This window comes from Narcine bancroftii, chromosome 3, assembly GCF_036971445.1.
Source record: "Narcine bancroftii isolate sNarBan1 chromosome 3, sNarBan1.hap1, whole genome shotgun sequence".
In the NCBI taxonomy this organism is placed as follows: domain Eukaryota; kingdom Metazoa; phylum Chordata; class Chondrichthyes; order Torpediniformes; family Narcinidae; genus Narcine; species Narcine bancroftii.
In genome coordinates, this window is record NC_091471.1 from 335,480,936 (window position 1) to 335,501,018 (window position 20,083).

General features: G+C 41.6%; 1 protein-coding gene across 27 annotated transcripts in view; it reads left to right on the forward strand.

Moving 5' to 3' along the window:
• The window catches only part of spata20 (spermatogenesis associated 20), a 352,217-nt gene that overhangs the window by 110,514 nt on the left and 221,620 nt on the right, over positions 1-20,083 (forward strand). For 26 of the 27 annotated variants that reach the window (XR_011354678.1, XR_011354681.1, XR_011354685.1 and 23 more), the window contains one exon: positions 7,426-7,625. Coding sequence is in view for 21 of the 27 variants with exons in the window: in XM_069929404.1 (XP_069785505.1) it covers positions 7,426-7,625 (200 nt within the window). In the remaining 6 variants the exon portion in view is untranslated. Of the gene's footprint in view, positions 1-7,425; positions 7,626-9,586; positions 9,882-20,083 lie in introns of those variants that run through there. The other variant, XM_069929422.1, reaches the window with a different exon arrangement.

Sequence of the window (20,083 nt, forward strand, 5' to 3'; positions counted from 1 at the left end):
TTGGGTTTGAATCCCATGCTGTCTGTAAGGAGTTTGTACGTACTCCCTGTGACTGTGTGAGTTTTTCCTGGAGGCTCCGGATTCCTCCCACCGTTTGAAACATATGGTGGGTGTAGGTAAATTAGGTGTAAATTGTGTGATGCGGACTCATGGGCTGAAATGATTTGTTATGGTGATGTATGTCTAAATTTAAAAAAAATATTTTTTATTTAAAAAATGTTTACCCTTAGATTAGACATTAAAGAGTTTGGTATATTTCTCTGCAACAACCAGTAATATTCAATCTTGATGGACATGGAATAAATAAAGATTGCAAGTTTAATGAAAACCTCTTGGAAAACAATCCCCAAAGTTACTGATCAAGTTCTCGATCTTGGCAACTGACAACAATCTTTAATATTTGTCCCTCTCACCCAAACTGCTTGCCATTGCAGAGTTGGCAAAGCACTTCAAATATTTCAACACATTTGGATATTTTCTCCACATCAATATAGTGCAAATATAGGCAAAAGTAACACAATTAGTCTACAGGACTCATACATTTGTCTTCTCCTGGACCCAGTTCAAATCTGTATTACTCACTACAGTGAGTTAATGTTTCTTCTTATTGGTTAAAAATATTAAGGTTTTTTTTAAATTGTTTGCTGCCTAAAAGCAAACTGTGACCAGTTTTTTGAAAGCACTTTTTGAAAGCTAAACTCAAGGTTTTGCAATGGGGTTCTGAAAGGGTAGAAGCTTCGGTGGAACCTTGTTATAAATATATTTCCTTCAAGCAATTACAAGTGCCTTGTCCAGTCTGGTCCATACTGCAATTTACAATTAGCTATTGGCTTGGCTACTCAAGGTAAATTTCAGTGAGCTTTCACAGGATTCTCACAACTTCCATCCTGCAGATTGGAGGGTAGCAAATGAAACTGCACAATTTCAGAAAGAAGGGACTGCCAATCTGTTAGCCGGATCCAATTGTAGAAAAAGTGCTGACATCTGTAAGAAAGGTAATAACAAGGCATCTAGAAACGTCTCCTCCTCACTGACTATCAACACAGGTGCACCACAAGGATCCGTGCTTAGCCCACTGCTCTACTCGTTATACTCACCCATGACTGTGTGGCCAGGGACAATTCCAATGCCATCTACAAGTTTGCTGATGACACCACAGTTGTTGGCAGGATCACAAACGGCAATGAGGAAGTGTATAGGAGGGAGGCAGATCAGCTCGTTGAATGGTGTAACGACAACAAACGCGCTCAATGTCAGAAAAACCAAGGGGACAATTGTGGACCTTAGGAGGAAGTCAGGAGAACATGACCCAGTCATTATCGAGGGCTCAGTAGTGGGGAGGGTCAAGAACTTCAAATTCCTGGGTGTCAACATCTCTGTTCAGGAGCCTCCACATTGATGTAATCACGAAGAAGGCCCGCCAGCAGCTATACTTTGTGAGGTGCCTAAGGAGATTTGGTATGTCACCGAAGAATTTCGTAAACTTCTACAGGTGTACCATGGAGAGCATTCTGGCTGGTTGCATCATTGCCTGGTATGGAGGCACCATCTATCTGGATAAGAATAAACTCCAGAGGGTTGTTAACTCACCCTGCGACATCACAGGCACCAGACTTCACTCCATTGAGGACCTCTACATGAACTGGTGTCTTAAATAAGCAGCCTCGATCCTCAAAGCCCCCCACCACCCAGGTCATGCCCTCTTCACTCTGTTACCATCAGAATAAGGTACAGGAGCACAATGGCACAAGGACAGCTTTTCCCCATTACCATCAGATTCCTGAATAATTAATGAACCAAAGGCACTGCCTTACTTTTTGTGCACTATTTTTCTATAGTAATGTCATAAGATGGTTATAATATGAACGTTTGCACTCTGATGTGCTGCAAAACATGAAATTTCATGACTTGTTCATGACAATTGATTCTGATTCTCAAATATTAGGAGCGGTAAATCTCAACAAAGACGCATTGAGTGGAGTGGATGAAATGGACCAATGGATAAGGTGTATTTGGATTTTTGAAACTGTTCCAATGGGGTTCCCCACAGGATGTTGGTAATTAAATACAAAATGCATGTGATTAGGTTTAATAATCTATCGTGGATTGAGAATTAGTTAGCAGAAAGCCAAGAATAGGAATGAACAGGTCTCCCTCAGGTTGGCAGGATGTGATTGGCCACATATAACATTTCCAAGTTTTCTGATTACATGAAACATTTTGAGAATGAGAAACTTGATGAGAATTGCAGAGGCTTCAAGGGTTTTGAATCGACTGGATGGGCATCAACATGGTAGACTGCAGCGCAGCATTCAGCACCGTCATAAATTGATAACTATATTCAGGGATCCTGACTTACTTTGCAACAGAATCCTTGAGTTCCTACTTGGCAGACCCCAATCTTTATGGATTGGCAACATCACCTCCTCGCACACAGAGGTACCTGCTAATTCCTTTCGATACGCATGACTGTGCCATTGCTCCAGTAAAATCTATAAAATCCCTGACAACACCACAATTTTTGCTTGAATAACATGAAATGATGAGTTGGAATACAAAATGGAGATGAGAACCTGGTGATATGGCGCCAGAACAACAAAATTGCTCTCAACATCAATAAGACCAAGGAGTTAATGGTGGATATTAGGAAGGGGAAGCTGAAGGATTACACACCTGACTTCATTGATGGTGGAACACCCCTGAACCAGCATAGCAAGACCACCGTGAAAAAGGCACATAGATGTTTTGAGTTTATGGAAATTCTGCTTGTTTTTAAATACAGGTACTCCCTGACTTGTGACCTATGCAACTTAGGTCCATCCGCACACACGACTGAAATTTTAAAAAATAAAGAAAAATATAAAACTTATATGATTACAGTGAAAATCAGACTTATCTATGAAAAATAACGACTCGTTAGAGGTTGACAGCAGTGGCCAACCTCTCGTGAGAGCTGGCCTTAGTGGCCATCATGTTGAGATATTTCACTGCATTTTAATTCCTTGTGTCCCATTTTTCTTTTTCTGATTCTGTTGCACAATATCCTATAGGTGTTCTGTGGAAAGTATACCAAATAGTTACATCAGATTTTGCTTTAGAAATTTGAATTCCCAGAAGTGGAAAACCTTGCCAAATCCATCATGGACTCCGACCTCCCATTCATTGAAGATGTCTGTGTGAGGCAATGCCTTAAGAAGGCAGGCAAGTTCATAAAGAAGCCCCCGTCACCCTGGCATGCCCTCCTTTAGACAGAAGGTACAGAAGCGTGAAGTCCAGAAGCTCTTGGGTCAAGAACTGTTTTTTCCACCAACAGTTATAATCTCATACCCCTCACCATTGAACTACTTCAGGGCAGCCAAAGGTCTCTCTGCACTACTAACATACTTTTCTATTGCACTCCAACTAACTGTAAATATCTATTTTTCATCTTTTATAGGGTCATACAGCATGGAAACAGGCCCTTCAGCCCAACTGCCCATGTTGACCAAAATGTCCTACCCACAAAGTCTCACCTGCCTGCATTTGGCCCATATCCCTCTAACCCCATCCTATCCATGTATCTGTGAAATTCTTTTTTAACATTGCAGTAGTACTTGCCTCAACCACCTCCTCTGGCAGCCATTCTACACACTTACCACTCTGTGTGTAAAAAAAAAGTTACCCCTCAGGTTCCTGTTAAATTTCTCCCTCCTCACCTTAAACCTATGGTTACCAATTTCCCTACTCTTGGCAAAAGACTACTTGCATTCACCTGATCTATTCCTCATGATTTTGTACACCTCTTTTGAGATCACCCCCCCCCCCCACCCCCGCCATCCTCCTGGGCTCCAAGAAATAAAGTCTTCACCTGCTCAACCTCTCCCTATAGCTCAGACCCCCAAGTCCTGACAACATCCTTGTTAATCTTCTCCACATCTTCTCCAGCTTGATATAATTTATTATTTTATATTATTATTTTTCTCTTCTTGTATGTTATGTGTTGTGAGTTTTATGTATTTGGGAAACATCAGCAAGTAAGAGTTTCATTGTTTAAGACAGTAAACATCAACTTCTCGTGGAAGAATCAGAAGAGCTGAATATTTCTGAAATGGTGAGAAATTGGGAAAGATTGAGAATTGAAGGGCCTGTGTGTCCTCGTTCACAAGTTACTGAAAGCTGACATATAGTTGCAGCAGACAGTCAGGAAGCAAATGATTCTTTCATCTTATAAAATAAAAATAATGCTGAAATATTCAACAGCTCAGCCTGCTTTCATGGGAAGAGAAATGGAGTCAATGTTTCAGGTCAAAGACCCTTCATCAGAACTGGGAAGGAGACTAAACAAGCTTGTTAAGCTGAGGAAGGGTGGTGGGGAAGGCTGATGTTTCTGATAGGGTTAAACTGGAATGACCACTGGCCACCGAGACAGAGGTGCACCAAAGAAGAGATACAAAGACTGCCTAAAGAAATCTCTTGGTGCCTGCCACATTGACCACCGCCAGTGGGCTGATATCGCCTCCAACCGTGCATCTTGGCGTCTCACAGTTCGGCAGGCAGCAACCTCCTTTGAAGAAGACAGCAGAGCCCACCTCACTGACAAAAGACAAAGGAGGAAAAACCCAACACCCAACCCCAACCCACCAATTTTCCCGTGTCTGCCTGTCCCGCATCGGACTTGTCAGCCACAAACGAGCCTGCAGCTGACGTGGACATTACCCCTCCATAAATCTTCGTCCGCGAAGCCAAGCCAAAGAAGAAAGAAACTGGAATGACCATAGCAAGGCAATGCATGATCTCTCCTGACGCAATTGTCTGGAGGCATGGCAAGAATTTCCCTGATGTTAAATTTACTATTTGATTTACATATTTACAACCACTTAGAGCTTATCAAAAACTTAAAAGTAATGTCAAAGCTGATTAGGTGAAGAAAACTATGCACTTAGAATAACTAAAATGTTTAAGCTGGTTTAATTGTGCATTAATTGTTTGGTTAACAATCAAGTAATTGGCTGAGTTTATTTCTTCAAGCACCTGATTTCTACATTTCACTAGAATGGATGGCCATACTTGCACTGGATCCACCTGACTTGTGTTCAGCTCGTGGATCTCCCAGCTTGTGAGCTGCAGAACCTGCAGAAATTTGTGCTCACCATGTGATGGCAAGCTCTGAAGTCCCTTGGCCAGCGCTCTGTGGACTGTGCTGTAATCTCTATTCACTTATAAAGGCATGTCTGCCCGCAGATGCATTGCATATTTTGGCAGAAATGTTGCTTCAGTAACAAGAAAAGGCAAAGTTTTGTATCAAGCAGTGTTTTAAATTAAACTGTATCTTGCATTAAATTGGTGATGCCACGCTTAAAAAATGTATCACTTAAATTACATTAACTCAAAACTAGACTGCACAAGGTTTTCTGGAGGCACCTACTCGTATTAAAAAAAAGGAACTAGTGCAGAGATCATTAGGTCCCCTTTTGTCGTAAAGATTTTCGTTCATTGCTGCGTTAATAAATTATCGTGCACACACTGATAAACTTTTGAGGGGGAAAACGAAGGCATTTGTTTAAGGTGTGGCAATATTAACAGCAACCCTTTGGCAGCAGAGGTTTTAAAAGCTTGGAAAACTTTCATATATACCACCTTGTGAGAAATGTACAAGAACCTTGAGTAATGAGCTGAATATGCTTACTTAAAACTAAGGTCAATTGTTCAGTGATATGAGGGCATTGGAATGTTAGCATATATTATAGAAATTATGTTTAATGGTCAAGTAATTGGCTGAGAATATTTAAATTGTTGTTACAATCCAAATAAAGGATGATGAGGGATTTAAGTTTTAAATTAACTCGTATTAAAATTTATGACACATAAAATGCTTTAAATGTTCAATGATAAATCCTTGCAGCTGCTTTGCCGCAGCAGATGACTGCATAGAGATGATCTGGTGAACAAGGATAACTGGAAATATCTCCCGAGTTTGTGAAATGAGGGACCTTTGTTTCATTTCCTCATCTCCATTGTTATCCCTAATGTAACACTTAATTCAACAATGCTATTACAGCAACTAGGTTTGAATCCAGCATAATTTGTATGTTCTCTCCATGTCTGTGTGGGTTTCTTCTGGGCACTCCCATTTCCTCTCACCCTCCAAAAATGTTTGGGGTCTGTAGGTTTATTGGTGTATTTCAACAGCAGGGATCATGGGCTGGTAAGGCTTGTTACCGTACAGTATTTGAAAGTGATATTCTGTGTCTTTCACCATGAAAGATGACACAAAAGTTCAATTTTTTTTGTTATTTTTATTGTTCTGTATAATTTCGCTTGCCTCTGTGTAAGCTTAACTGAAATTTTGTCTTCCACGTATCCAGAGAAACTGGATACCTGGAACAAGTCAAAGAAGGTAATCATTCCAAACTATTTTTGTGAATGCAAGACCAAAGCCCTGCAAGTGTTGACTGATCACTTTAAAGTCCACCTCCAGTCCCTGTCTTCCATGTCCCACCACTTATTCTGCTGCTCATACATGTATCCTTCTCGTTAGTTGTTGTCAAGCTGTTGGAAGGCTGCAGGCTTGCAGTGGAAGAGACAGCTGATGGATTTTGACAGGGAAATCATGTTTGAGGAACACCAATAGAATTCTTTCCACCTACTCATAGTCAATGGTTACAGGAGGTTATGTCTTTCCTAAGTTTAGAAAACATTAAACATAATATTAAAGATGTAAATATGAATTTTCACAAGATGTGGAGGCCATTCCTGCAGTATTACCATAATTTAAAGAAATAGGGTGTTTGTCTCGTTTCCGAACGTCATCCTTCGTTACCTATGTATACTAGATATGCAAGTTTTGAGTTGGATGAAAATAATCCTCAAAAGGCCATCAATGACAATGTTTAGTGGAAAATAGGTGAAACGTAGACAAATGGGGCTAACTTACGGGGACAATAGATTCTTGCCATATTACTCTCATATTCTATTTGATCTTTCCTTACGAGCTTTTTCCTTTGATTTGCCCACTTTTCTTGTTTGCCAGGGCCGGGCCACTTTCCTGCAAAGTCTTTCCACCCTTATGAGACACATGTAAATTGTGTATTAATTTTTTAAATGCTACCCACTGCTTGGTTAAATGTGGCCACCTCATATCTCTTATACTGCATTCATGGATTAAATTTGAAAGCCTGATTTTTGATTGAACTAAATCACTTTCACTTTTTATGTAAAAATTTATCATATTTTGCTTATTCTTCCTTGAAATCCCCTGAATTATTATCCTCTTCCCATTCAACAACACGAGATCTAATATAATTTTCTACCTTGCTGGTTCACCGACATACTGATCACGTGCCATGAATTCATCCTCCATTATTACTGCTAATTTGATTTGTGAAGTTCATCATTGTTTGATCCAAATAACAGAAGTGATTATTGTCCTTGTTCTTTCTGATGCAGATCAGGATGGTGCAGAGCCTAGTGGCAATGCTGTGGCTGCTTCCAACCTTGTACGGCTGGCAAATCTCACCAACCGGCCAGAATGGACAATCAAATCGAGGCAAATTGTGACAGCATTTAAAAACCTGCTGAATAGTATACCCATGGCGCTGCCGGAAATGGTTATTGGCTTGATGGCACAACATCATCCAGTGAAACAGGTATGTAGAAAGATTACAGACTATAGTCTTCCTGTTAACAAAGCAGAACTAGGTACTTATGGAGAGAATAAGCCAAAGGTGGGGCTAGAAATGGTGTATAAACTTGGATGAATTTAGGGATTCATCTTTGGATGTTGATGATAGAGAATGTTTTACTTCATTGTGCATTGTATTTGAACTTGTGAAGCTGCAGTCTTCAAGATGATGCTTCAGTTTTTATTATTATAACTTTATCAATCTGTTGTTGATTGATAATTTCCATGTGACTGGCTTCATGCATACCATTGATAGAAATGTTTTATGAATCTATTGTTCAGCACTGAGAAGTGTCCCTGCCTGGTGAGATAATGTTAGTTTCTTGCAGTCCTGTTGGTGAGCAAGATTGTCATTATTGGCCTCTGGTCTTTGGTTGGGGAGGAACCACCTCTTTTTAATCAATGTCAAGACTGTGGCTGAGGAGTGCAGAGTGAACAGGGATGATCTCAGTTGTGGTACTCTCCAATCATTGTCTGGCTCCTAGCTGCTTCTCTCTCTTTGTTTATGTCCTCAGAACTGTCAGAAAACTGTACAGAAATGCATAGGGCAGCATAGTTAGTGTACTGGTTAGTGTACTGGTTAGTGTACTGGCTAGTGTACTGGTTAGTGTACTGGTTAGCACAACGCCAGCGACCTGGGTTCAAATCTGCCTCTATCTGTAAGAAGTTTGTATGTTTTTCCCATGACTGTGGAGGTTTCTTCCAGGGCCTCCAGTTTCCTCCCACTTTCCAAAGATGTGCGGGATTGATAGTTTAATTGGATGGTGCAGGCTTGTGGGCTTGAAGGACCTGTAACTGTTTTATCTCTACATTTACGTTACCACTCCAGCTCTGGCAACTTTTGTATCCTTTGCTTTATTTGGCTGTTTAATTGCAACCCTGTGGTCATTTTAAAAATTAGAACTCCATTCCCAAGCCTCACCAATTTTAAAGCCTGTAAACATTCCTTTCAATCTTTGACCCATTGTTTGGTCTTTTTGTTTGACGTGAATTTTTGTCTGATTGGATTCCCACAGGGCACTTCTGGATGCTCTTCTAAACTAAATTTTATTTGATATCTGCAGTTGAACCTCAATTGTGGCAGGTTATGTTAAATCCAACCTCAGTCTCCAATCAGGCAGCCTAAGTATCAACTTCTCCAATTTCTGTTAATCCCCAGTCTCTTTTTCCCTCATTCGTCTAATCCCTTCCTTCAGCTCTCACACCCTTACCTTCCTTCTCCCAGAGCTATCCTTCATAGCCCTCTCCCCAATCATTTTTCTCCTCTACCCTCCCACCTATATCCACCTTTACCTGTTAGCGTATGCTCTTCCCCTTTCCCCCTCCACCCACCTTTTTATTCAGGGGTCTATCTGTTTTCCCATGTTCCTGATGAAGGGCTCAGGCCTGAAACATTGGGTAGCTTTCCTATGGATGATGTGTGACCTGCTGAGTTTCTTCAGCACTTTTGTGCACTTCACTTGTTTAACTTTCATTGACAAATGTGTCCAGTGCATGGAGTGATGGGTTAAAACACAGGATCTGTCGTGTACATTTTTCCTCTGGCTGGTGATACAGAAAGGTCAGGGGCATAGAAAGCACCCACAGCTCTCCTAGAATGATGTTGTCATTGTGTTCATTATCTGCATTCAACTGACAAATTATGGCAATTGTTCTGTAGAGAAATACATCTGCTCAGTTATGAGGCGGGAAGAAGGAGGGGTAGTGGCTTGATATCTAGTGGTGCTGGTGTCTGATGCCTTGTGTCATCTGTTGAGAGTTGTGAGATAAGAAGTAATCATTGAAAGGAGGAGGGCCCTCCTGGCACTCTGCAACAGAAGATTGATCCTTGAGAGTACTCCTTGTGCAATCTAAGAAGGACCCACATGGCAAACAGTTCTCTCCAACAATGCACTTTTTATTTCTGCCTGGCCTTTTCCATCACAGAAGCTGAGGTTTGTGGAAGGAAAGATAAATAGTGGACTAGAACCTGGTCAAATTCAAGCCACCTGCATTTACAGTTGATTTTGGACTATTGGATTACCAACATCAGCACCAGCTTGTGGGCAAAGTCAGCTACAACCCTCAAAGTGAAACTGTTAGTGCCGCAGAATGGACGCAAGACCAAACACAGCTCTCAAGAGGTGAAACAGCTCGCTGAGCCACTCCTCTGACCATTTCAAACCGTGAAAATCTTCAAAGAATTTTGTTAACTATTCAAGGGATTAAAAATGAAAAGAAACATTCTGTTTCTAAAAGTACAACATTTTAACACAGCTTCACACAATTAAAATAAATCTGCATTCCTATTTCTACCCTTCCTGCTATCACATTCACCCTGCTTACCCATACCTTAATCATAAATACTTTTTTGCTAATCAACTTTTTGCATCTGACTTTATCAAATACTTTCTAAAACTCCACATTATCTATATTCCTGACATCAACCTTTCTTCAACAAAAAAAATCACAGGTTAATCAAATATGACTTATTTGTAACAAGTCTGTTTTATTAACCCAAACCTTCCCATGTGGCTTTTAACTTTTCCTGATTATTGTGTTTAATCTCCCTCTTATCCTTTGGTGACTGGTAGAAAACCCATATCTCCTTTCCTGCTACTCAATTCCAGACAGAAAAACTCCGTACTAGAGCACTGAAGGACATTATCTCTCTCCCACACCCCTTAATCAGTACCTCCTTAGGACCATTTTTCTTCCCCTCTCTATCCTTTCTTAGTGCCTTGTGTTCAAGAATATTAATTTGTCAGTATTATCCTTTATTAAAAATGCTGACACCACATCATCACCCCATGAAACTATTGTACTTGTTGATCACTGACTTTATTGACATGTTGTGCATTTATACACATGCATTCTGAAGCTGACTTTGTTAGTCTTCGTAGTCTATATTGGTCTGTTCCAATCAATCCCTATTAAACACAACTGTTACTTTGGCACCTTATTTCTCCTTCCCATTATTGACTACTTTGCTCATCCCTTGCTAATTTTTTTTGAAATCCTTTCCAATTGCACTATTAATATCCCCTCCCAAAAAAATCTAGGATGTTGCTCAAGGTGAAAGCAATCCATCTGGGACAGCTTCCCAATGACACTGTGACTTGAGCTAAAAATTAATCTGAACAGTATTCCTGTTTTTGATTTCATTGGTGGGGAGCCATGGAAATAACTGCCTTCAAGAATCTAATTTTAAACTATGGCCCCAGGACCTGCAGCTCCGATTGGAGAACTATGCTCATTCCTTCATTTGCCATTGGTTTTGATGGGGTCTCCACCTTCCTCCCTCAGGATGTTCTGAGCCATCTCTCAGTGTTTATGCAATCATCAACATTTGGCACCCACCACATAATGACCACTGCATTTCTGTCCTCTTTCTCCCACATTCATTCAGTCTGTTGTCCCATGGTGCTTTGTTCTGGAGTGTCCATCTTCAAGGTGTTCTCCCTTTCACCTGGCCCCTATTGCTGAGATCTGGATTGAGAGAGATGCATATGCGGCACAGTCATTCAGCGGACTATCTACAAACTGACCTGAACTTTCAGAATACGATCTAGGAAACTCTTGTCTTGTGCTTTGCAATGAATTCAGCAACTACTTGAGCTCAGAACTTTGTACATCAGGGAAAGCTATTGGTGGTACTTCCTGCATATGTGGTCTGTCAGGACCATCCATGTCTTGAGATATCTCTGTGGCTCTTTTTTGGAAATGCTTATTAAAATATGACTTTGATTATGCACCACACTATATATATAAAAAACAACTGAAAGACAGTATTTAAAAGTATTTTTCTTTTATCAAATGCATTGGTAGATGAGGAGTATTTAAAAGTATTTTTGTTTTATCAAATGCATTGGTAGATGAGGTAACTACAGAACAAAATCATATTTGTTCTTTAAAAAGAAACCATGCAGATATTGAAAATCTGAAATAAAAATTGAAAATGTTAGAGGTGCTCTGAATGTCAGGTGGTATTTGAAGAGAGAGAAATAGAATTAATGCTTCAGGTCAAACACATTAGTTTTTTTTATTAACATGTACATGTATTCTACAACTGTCATTTCTAATGGTGATGTGGAGCTTTGCAACAAATAGGTGTCTTCTGTTCATTTATTGTATGTAAGCTGAAGTGGTGGTCAGATATTGAAAAATTGTGAACAGGTGTAGGCCCAGCAATTATCGGCCAGTAAGTATGACGTTAGTGGTGGGTAAACTAATGGAAAGTATTCTTAGAGATAATATGTATAAGTATCTAGAGGGGCAGGGATTGATCAGGGACACCCAACACGGGTGGGAGAGATTGGAACGAGGGGTCATAAGTTCAGGGTGAGGGGGCAAAACTTTAGAAGTAACATAAGAGGAAGCTTCTTCACTCAGAGAGTGGTGGCTGAGTGGAATGACCTTTCGGAAGAGGTGGTTGCAGCAGGGTCAATTTTGTCATTTAAGAGGAGGTTGGATGAGTACATGGATGTGAGGGGGTTGGAGAGTTATGAGCAGGGAGCAGGTAGGTGGAACTAGTGGAGTTTCACTTAAATTGGTGCCGACTAGAAGGGCCAATATGGCCTGTTTCCGTACTGTAATTGTTAGATGGTTATTGCAGTTTGCAAAGACAATGGTAGAAAGTGAGAGGAGAGAGATCTCTGGGTGGTTATTCACTCATTGCCTGAATCTCAGGGCATGTTTGTGCATATATTCATGCTTATTTGAATTCAGTGGTGCACTTATTTGTCCAGATTAATAAATATAAACAAAGGACAGGGGCAATCTTCTTCCTTTATGAATGCCGGTTTGACTATCAATAAGCCTTTCACTGAGTCTTCCACCAACACAAGCAGCCAGACCATGTTTAATTATAAGCTGTTGTTCCAGCATGCAGTGCCCTAACATTTATGATATTGGACTGGTCACAGGTTGAGAGTTAAATTTAGATTTTAAAATTTAAATTTAGACATTCAGCATGGTAACAGGCTATTTCGGCCCACGAGTCTGTGCCGCCCACTTTACACCCCATTCACCTACACACCCCTGTTACATTTTTGAATGATGGGAGGAAACCGGAGCCCCAGAGAAAATCCACGCACACATGGGGAGAACATGCAAACTCCTTTCAGACAGCATGGAATTGGAATTTTGATAACTTGTGGTTGAGTAAGAGGGATTGCTGCAAAAATCCAAAAGATTTGCTAATTGAAGAGAACTATTTAAATGCATTTATTTTTCAAATTTTAACAATACAGCATAGCAGAAGGCCCTTCTGGCACATGAAACCCATGCAGTCCAATTACACCAAGCCAAACGGTCATGGGTGGAGAGCAAGAACAGTGGGCGAAGTGTGCATCTTTGAGGTTTGGCTGTGCTGATAGTGGGGAGAGATGTTTCTGATTCGCACTGAGTTTGGTCTTCTGATGAAAAAGTCAAGGATCCAGTTGCAGAGGACCAATTTTTAAAGCTTTATTATAGTATTATAGTGTTGAAGACTGAGCTGTAGTGGATGAAAAGTAGCCTGATCTGCAAGTTGCTGTTGTCTATGTGGTCTAGGGGTGAGTAAAGAACCAGTGAGATTGCATATTCTGCGGAGCAATTGTGACAGGAGGCGAATTGCTGTGGTTTCAGATCTTTACTTAGGTACAAGGTTCCCTGATCTTTATGTCATCGTTGATTTGGCTGGACAATGTTTTGAGATGTCTCTGCCTATTTGAGTGATTCCTGGCCATGCAGAATAGGAGGGGTCCAGTCTGAAATCCCATTTCCAGGCTTTGTCAAGTGAATTGATCTCAGATGGTCTGGAAGTGGCTCTGCAAGAGTTCTTCTGAGTTTCACAGTGTAATGAGAGTGTTGGTGGAATCAGCATGGGGTCTAGTTGCTGAGACATTTGTGTTTGTGGCTGAGCATAGTATCTGGCTGGAAAAGACGAGACCAGTGGTTCTCAATCATATTTTTTTCTACTCACATACCACCTTAAGTAATCCCTTAAGTGGCCACTGGGGGGTCCAAGCTATTGTGGCGAACAGAGAAAAGGTGCTCATCAAAGCAATCTCCCAGACTGCAACCAGTCTCTCCGATGTAGAGGAGACCACAACAGGACCACTGGATGCAGTAGATGACCCCCGCAGGTTCATAAGGGAACTGTTTGGTGGTGAAGGAGGAGGTGCGGTCACAGGGGTAGGTGCCAAGGAGACAAATAATGGGGAGGGAGGAGTGGACAAGTGAGTCATAGGGGGAATGGTCCCTGTGGAAGGCAGAAAGGGGAGGAGAGAGGAATATGTGTGTAGTGGTGGGATCATGTAGTAGGTGGTGGAAATGGTGGAGGAGGATATGTTGGATGCGGAGGCTGGCGTGATGGTAAGGATGAAGGGAATCCTCTCCTTGTTGCATGTGGGAGCAGAGAAAGCCAAAGTAGATGTTCAGGTAAGGGAGGATATGCGGGTGAGGGCCGAGTTAATGGTGGTAGAGAGAAATCCACATTGTTTGAAGAAGGAGGACATCTCTGATGATCTGGCATGGAAGTCCTTGTCCTGGGAGCAGATGCAGTGGAGATGAAAGAATTGAGAAAAGAGAATGGAATCCTTCTAGGGGACAGGGTGTGGAGGTGCAGTTGAGGTAGTTATTGGGTTGGTCGGTTTGTAGAAGATATATGTTGAGAGTTTATGTCCTGAGATGGAGTCAGAGAGATCGAGGAAAGGGAGAATGTTGCTAGAGATAGACCCAGTGAATTTGAGGTCGGGTGGAATTCAGCAGCAAAATGGATAAAGTCAATGAGCATGATATAGCAGAGGAATAGTTAAAGGGCCTTTGCAACAAAAAGACAGGCATAGCTGGTGTCCATTAGTAGAAGAACCGACTCGGGACAGTGTAATACTGGATCTCCTGTTAGGGAACGAGTTAGGTCAGGTATCAGACATTAATGTTGGAAATCCAATTGGGTCTAGTGATCATAATTCTGTTAGTTTTAAGGTAGTTTTAGGGAAGAGCAAGGAGGGGCCTAAAGTTGAGGTTCTGGATTGGAGAAGAGCAAATTTCGAAGGAATAAGAAGGGATTTGGGGAGTATTGAGTGGGACAGGATATTTTAAGGCGAGGGTGTAAATGAAAAATGGAGGATATTCAAAAAAGAAATTTTGAGGGTACAGAGTAGTTATGTCCCAGTGAGGATCAAAGGAAAGGCTGGAAGTCATAGGGAGGCTTGGTTTTTGAGGAATATTGGAAATTTGGTTAGGAGAAAAAGGGAGGTACAAAAGGTATAAAGAACAGAGAGCTGACAATTTGAAGGAGGACTACAAGGAGTGTAGAAGGAATCTTAAGAAAGAAATTAGAAAGGCCAAAAAATGGCACGAAGAGGCTTTGGCAGACAGAGTAAAAATAAATCCAAAGGGTTTCTATAAGTACATTAAAAGTAAAAGATTAGTGAGGGATAAAATTGGACCCCTTGTAGAGAGTGAGGGTAGGCTGAGTGAGAAGTCAGAGGAAATGGGGGAAATTTTGAATGATTTCTTTGCCTCGGTATTCACTAGGGAAAAAAATATTGAACCAGTTGAGGTAAAGAAAAATAGTGGGGAGGTAATAAAGCATATAAGAATAACCGAGGAGGTAGTGATGGCTGTGTTGAAAAAGATAAAGGTGGATAAATCTCTGGGACCGGACAAAATATTCCCAAGGACACTCAGGGAGGCTAGTGGACAGATAGTGGGGCCATTAACAGAGATATTTAGGATGTCACTGGCCACGGGGGTAGTGCCAAAGGATTGGAGGGTGGCGCATGTGGTTCCTCTGTTTAAGAAAGGGTCTAAATGTAAACCTGGGAATTATAGGCCCGTGAGTCTGACGTCTGTGGTGGGCAAGTTGATGGAAAGTGTTCTGAGGGATGGTATTTACAAATGTACTAGGGAGTAATCAGCATGGTTTTGTCAGGGGTAGATCATGCTTGACAAACCTGATTGAATTTTTTGAGGGGGTTACAAAAAAGGTTGATGAAGGGAAAGCTGTGGATGTTGTCTATTTAGACTTTAGTAAAGCTTTTGACAAAGTTCCCCACAGGAGGTTAGGAAAAAAGGTGGAGGAATTAGGTATAAATGAGGAGGTAGTGAAATGGATTCAGCAATGGTTGGATGGGAGGTGTCAGAGAGTAGTGGTAGAAAATTGTTTGTCCAATTGGAGGCCGGTGACTAGTGGAGTTCCTCAGGGATCGGTCCTGGGTCCACTATTGTTTGTTATATATATTAACGATCTGGAAGTAGGGGTGGAGAATTGGATAAGCAAATTTGCGGATGATACAAAGATTGGTGGTGTTGTGGACAGTGAGGAAGATTACCGTAGATTAAAAGGTGACTTAGGAAGGCTGGAGGTGTGGGCTGAGAAATGGCTGATGGAATTTAATACAGATAAGTGTGAGGTGTTACATTTTGGAAAGGCAAATCTAAATAGGTCACATGCATTAAATGGTAGGCTATTGAGATGAGCAGAGCAACAAAGGGATTTAGGAGTTGTGATAAATAGTACCCTCAAGGCTGATACTCAGGTAGATGGTGTGGTGAAGAAGGCATTTGGAATGTTGACCTTCATAAATCGGAGTATTGAATTCAAGAGTAGGGAGGTTATGATGAAATTGTACAAGGCATTGGTGAGGCCAAATTTGGAGTACTGTGTACAGTTTTGGTCACCAAATTATAGGAAAGATATAAACAAAATAGAGAGAGTGAAGAGAAGGTTCACGAGAATGTTGACAGGATTTCAAGGTTTGAATTACAGGGAAAGGTTGTGCAGACTGGGGCTTTTTTCTCTGGAGCGTAGAAGATTGAGAGGGGTCTTGATAGAGGTGTTTAAGATTTTAAAAGGGACAGACGGAGTAAACGTGGATAGGCTTTTTCAGTTAAGAGTGGGGGAGATTCAAACTAGAGGGCATGGTTTAAGATTGAAGGGGGAAAATTATAAGGGGAACATGAGGGGAAATTTCTTTACGCAAAGGGTGGTGGGGATGTGGAATGAGCTTCCGACAGACGTGGTCGAGGCAGGATCATTGGTTACATTTAAGGAAAGACTGGATAGTTACATGGATAGGAGAGGACTGGAGGGGTATGGACCGGGTGCTGGTCAGTGGGACTAGGAGGGTGGGGGTTTGTTACGGCATGGACTAGTAGGGCCGAACTGGCCTGTTCTGTGCTGTAAGTGGTTATATGGTTATATGTGGGTACCCATGGCTACCCCTTTGACCTGGAGAAAATAGGATGTCAAAGGAAGTTAATGAGGGTGAGGACTAGTTCTGTCAGCTGGAGGAGGGTGACTGGTTGGGTCTGTGTCCAGAAGGAAACAAATAGGTTTGATGCCTTCAATATGGGGGATGGAGGTGTATAGGGATGCTATCAAGTTCAGGGAACTGGAAATTGTTGAAGTGATAGAAGGCATGTGAAGTGTCCCGGATGTGGGTGGTAAGGGACTGGACTGGGGGGACAAAACAGAGTTTAGGTAAGTGAACACCAACTTGGTGGGTCAGGAGCATGCGGACATGATGGGTCTGCCGGGACAATTCGATTTGTGGATCTTAGGTTGGAGGTAAAAGCAGTCAGTGTGGGGTTGGGAAACTAAAGTTGGAGGCTGTGCTGGGAGATGAATGGAAGTGATGAGTTCAGAGAACGTGTGTGATACAGTGGTTTGACGAGTTTTGGTGGGGTCCTGTTGGAGAGGTCAGTAAGAGGAGGTGTCTGAGAGTTGATTGACTTCGGCCAGAGGTCAGTGCGCCAGACCACAACAGCACCACCCTTGTCTGCAGGCTTGATAGTGAGGTTTAGATTGGTGCAGAGAGAGTGGAGGGCCAGGAGTTCTGAACGGGTGAGATTGGAATGAATGAGGGGAGAGGTGAAGTTGATACAGTTGATGTCTTGGAGGCAGTTAGAAATATAAAAGTCCAGAGCAGCCAGAAGAACGAGGTGTCCAGGAGGAGGAAGGTTTAAAGCGGGAGAAGGAGTCTGTAGCGTGGAGAATCCTGGTTATAAAAGTGGGCATGGAGACGAAGCTAATGGAAGAAGTGTTCAGCATCATGGTGTGGGTGAAAGGGGGACGAAGGTGTGGCCTCTTCTGAGGACAGAGTGTTCAGTCTCTGAGAGGAGAAGGATGGAGGGGATGGTGGAGGGTGTAAAGGAGGGGAGAAGGATGGGGCAGACCAGCAGGGTATGAAGGATCCAAGGGTAGAAGAGAGGGTTGGGGAAGTCAGAGGGTTGAGGGGTAGGTCTACTGTCATCTATCCTGTCAAGCATACGATGAATTTTGTATGTATGTTTCTGTGAGATCAACCTTCATTATTCCAAACTTGAAGAAATAATAATAGCGTACTCTAGTCAATCTCTCTACAGATGACAAATCTTCATAGTGGTGAATCGGTGCTTGAAAGTTGTCAGTGTTGAGGCTCATTAACTTCATTTGTAAATAAGTACAATAGAAGTGATTTATTTTACTTCTCTCTGCAACAGGATCATATAAAGGAATGAAATGGATTTAGATGGTGCAACAAATAGATTTGAAGGGGCTATGTGATTCAACAGATGCAGTGGCTTCTTTGCAGTATTTTTCTATTTAATTACTGTATATTTTTGCATATTATATGACCTTCAGATAAGATGGGTCTCCAATTTTAGCCTGAATTTCATGGTTTTATCATAGATCAGGTATATAAGCTGACCCCCAAAAATATGAGGTGGTGTCGCATTGACATGGCCGGAAGGTTGATGTTAACATGGGGTTAACACGAAGCAAAACAAAGAAAGTATGCATCAAGTTTTAAGTTAAAAGTGATTGAAGTGGCCAAGAAATCTGCCAACTGTGCTGCTGCCAGGACATTTGACATAACTGAGAAGATAGTAAGAGAGTGGAGAAAAAATGAAGATGTTTTAAAAGTACCAAAGGAACAATGTTGAATGAGAAGAGGAATTATTCATTAGCCAGAGTTGGAAAATCACGTTGCAGAATGGGTACTTGGACAGAAGCAGGAAATAAAAACAGAGCATATGCAGTGAAGTGGGTGAGGTCAAACCCAGCGCAGTAGAAAATTTAAAGGTACAGCCTTTAAGGTTCAGCTGATGCAGCCGTTTCATGAACAGGAAAAATCTGGTAATATGACAAAAAACAAAAATTGCTTAGAAGCTATCAAAAGATCCGTTTTCAGACTGGGACCTGTGTGATGACTGTGTAAACAGTGAGACTCCAAATGTACTTGCTGAGTTCTTGGCCTCAGACGGTGATAGTGATTTTGAAGGATTTTAGATGTTTTTTTTAACAATAAAAATGTCTTTCTAATATGCTGTTAGCTTAAAAATCTGTGGTAGGATGAGGTCAGAGTGGGTTATGGAACCAATCGAGTGGTATTTTGAGTAGAATTTTAAGGTCACATTTTGGTATCTGGCCTAGAAGACAACCCCAATTTTTGGCGTATTTTTTGGGTGCTTCAAGAGTCGTCTTATACACAAAAATATACGGTAGCTTTTATTATGTGGGTATACACACCAATGGCATCATGAAGAAAGCCTCTACTTCCTCAGGAGTTTGCGGAGGAGCTAGTGGAGTTGTTCAAGTGAACCGGTACGGACTTGAAGGGCCGACATGACCTGTTTCCGTGCTGTAAATGGTTATATGGTTATATGGTTATAAATTTTGAGAATGTTTGTACTTGGTTTTGGGACAAAAACCAAAGATGTAGATAGCAATGGAGATATAATGAGTGACCAGATGGAACCAAAGCAGGGGGCAGTGGTTGGGAAGAGAGAATAGATAGAATAGATCCAGTTTGAAGATGAGGGTGAAAGGGGATGAAACCAAATAAAATGGATGGGATCTGGGAGGGAGAGGATGGGAAAGAATAATAAAAGGTGGGGGGGGGGTAGTCTGAAGGAGAGGAGGGACTCATAACTTGATATTAGATAAAAAAGTTCTTGCCATTGGATTGTAGATTGCACAAATGGAATATGAGATGTTCTTCTACTCTTTCCTTCACCTCACCCTGCCCCTGTTCCATCAGGTCTCTATATCACCATTGTCACCTTCTCTCATAAGATTCCAGCACTGGCTGCCTTTGTCTTTTCATCACCAACTATGCTCTATGTGACTCCTCTTCTTCCACCTGACCCTTTTTTGCTTCTTGCTTCTCTCTCTCTCTCTCTCTCTCTCTCTCACTCTATCTGGCGTCTGGCAATCTTCTGCCTCTGTCCATCATGCTTTGCCTCTGCCTGGTTCACCATTCCCACATGGGCCACTGACCTGCTCCCCACCCCCCCTCCCCTTTCTGCATTCCCAGTCTTTGATGAAGGGCTCCAATCCAAAACGTTGATGGTTCTTTTTCCTCTCACTGATGCTGCGCGACCTGATGAGTTTCCCCAGAAGATTATGTTTAGCTTCTATTGGATACTGCAGTTTTACAATATTCAGTGATTAAGAATGATCATTTCCAG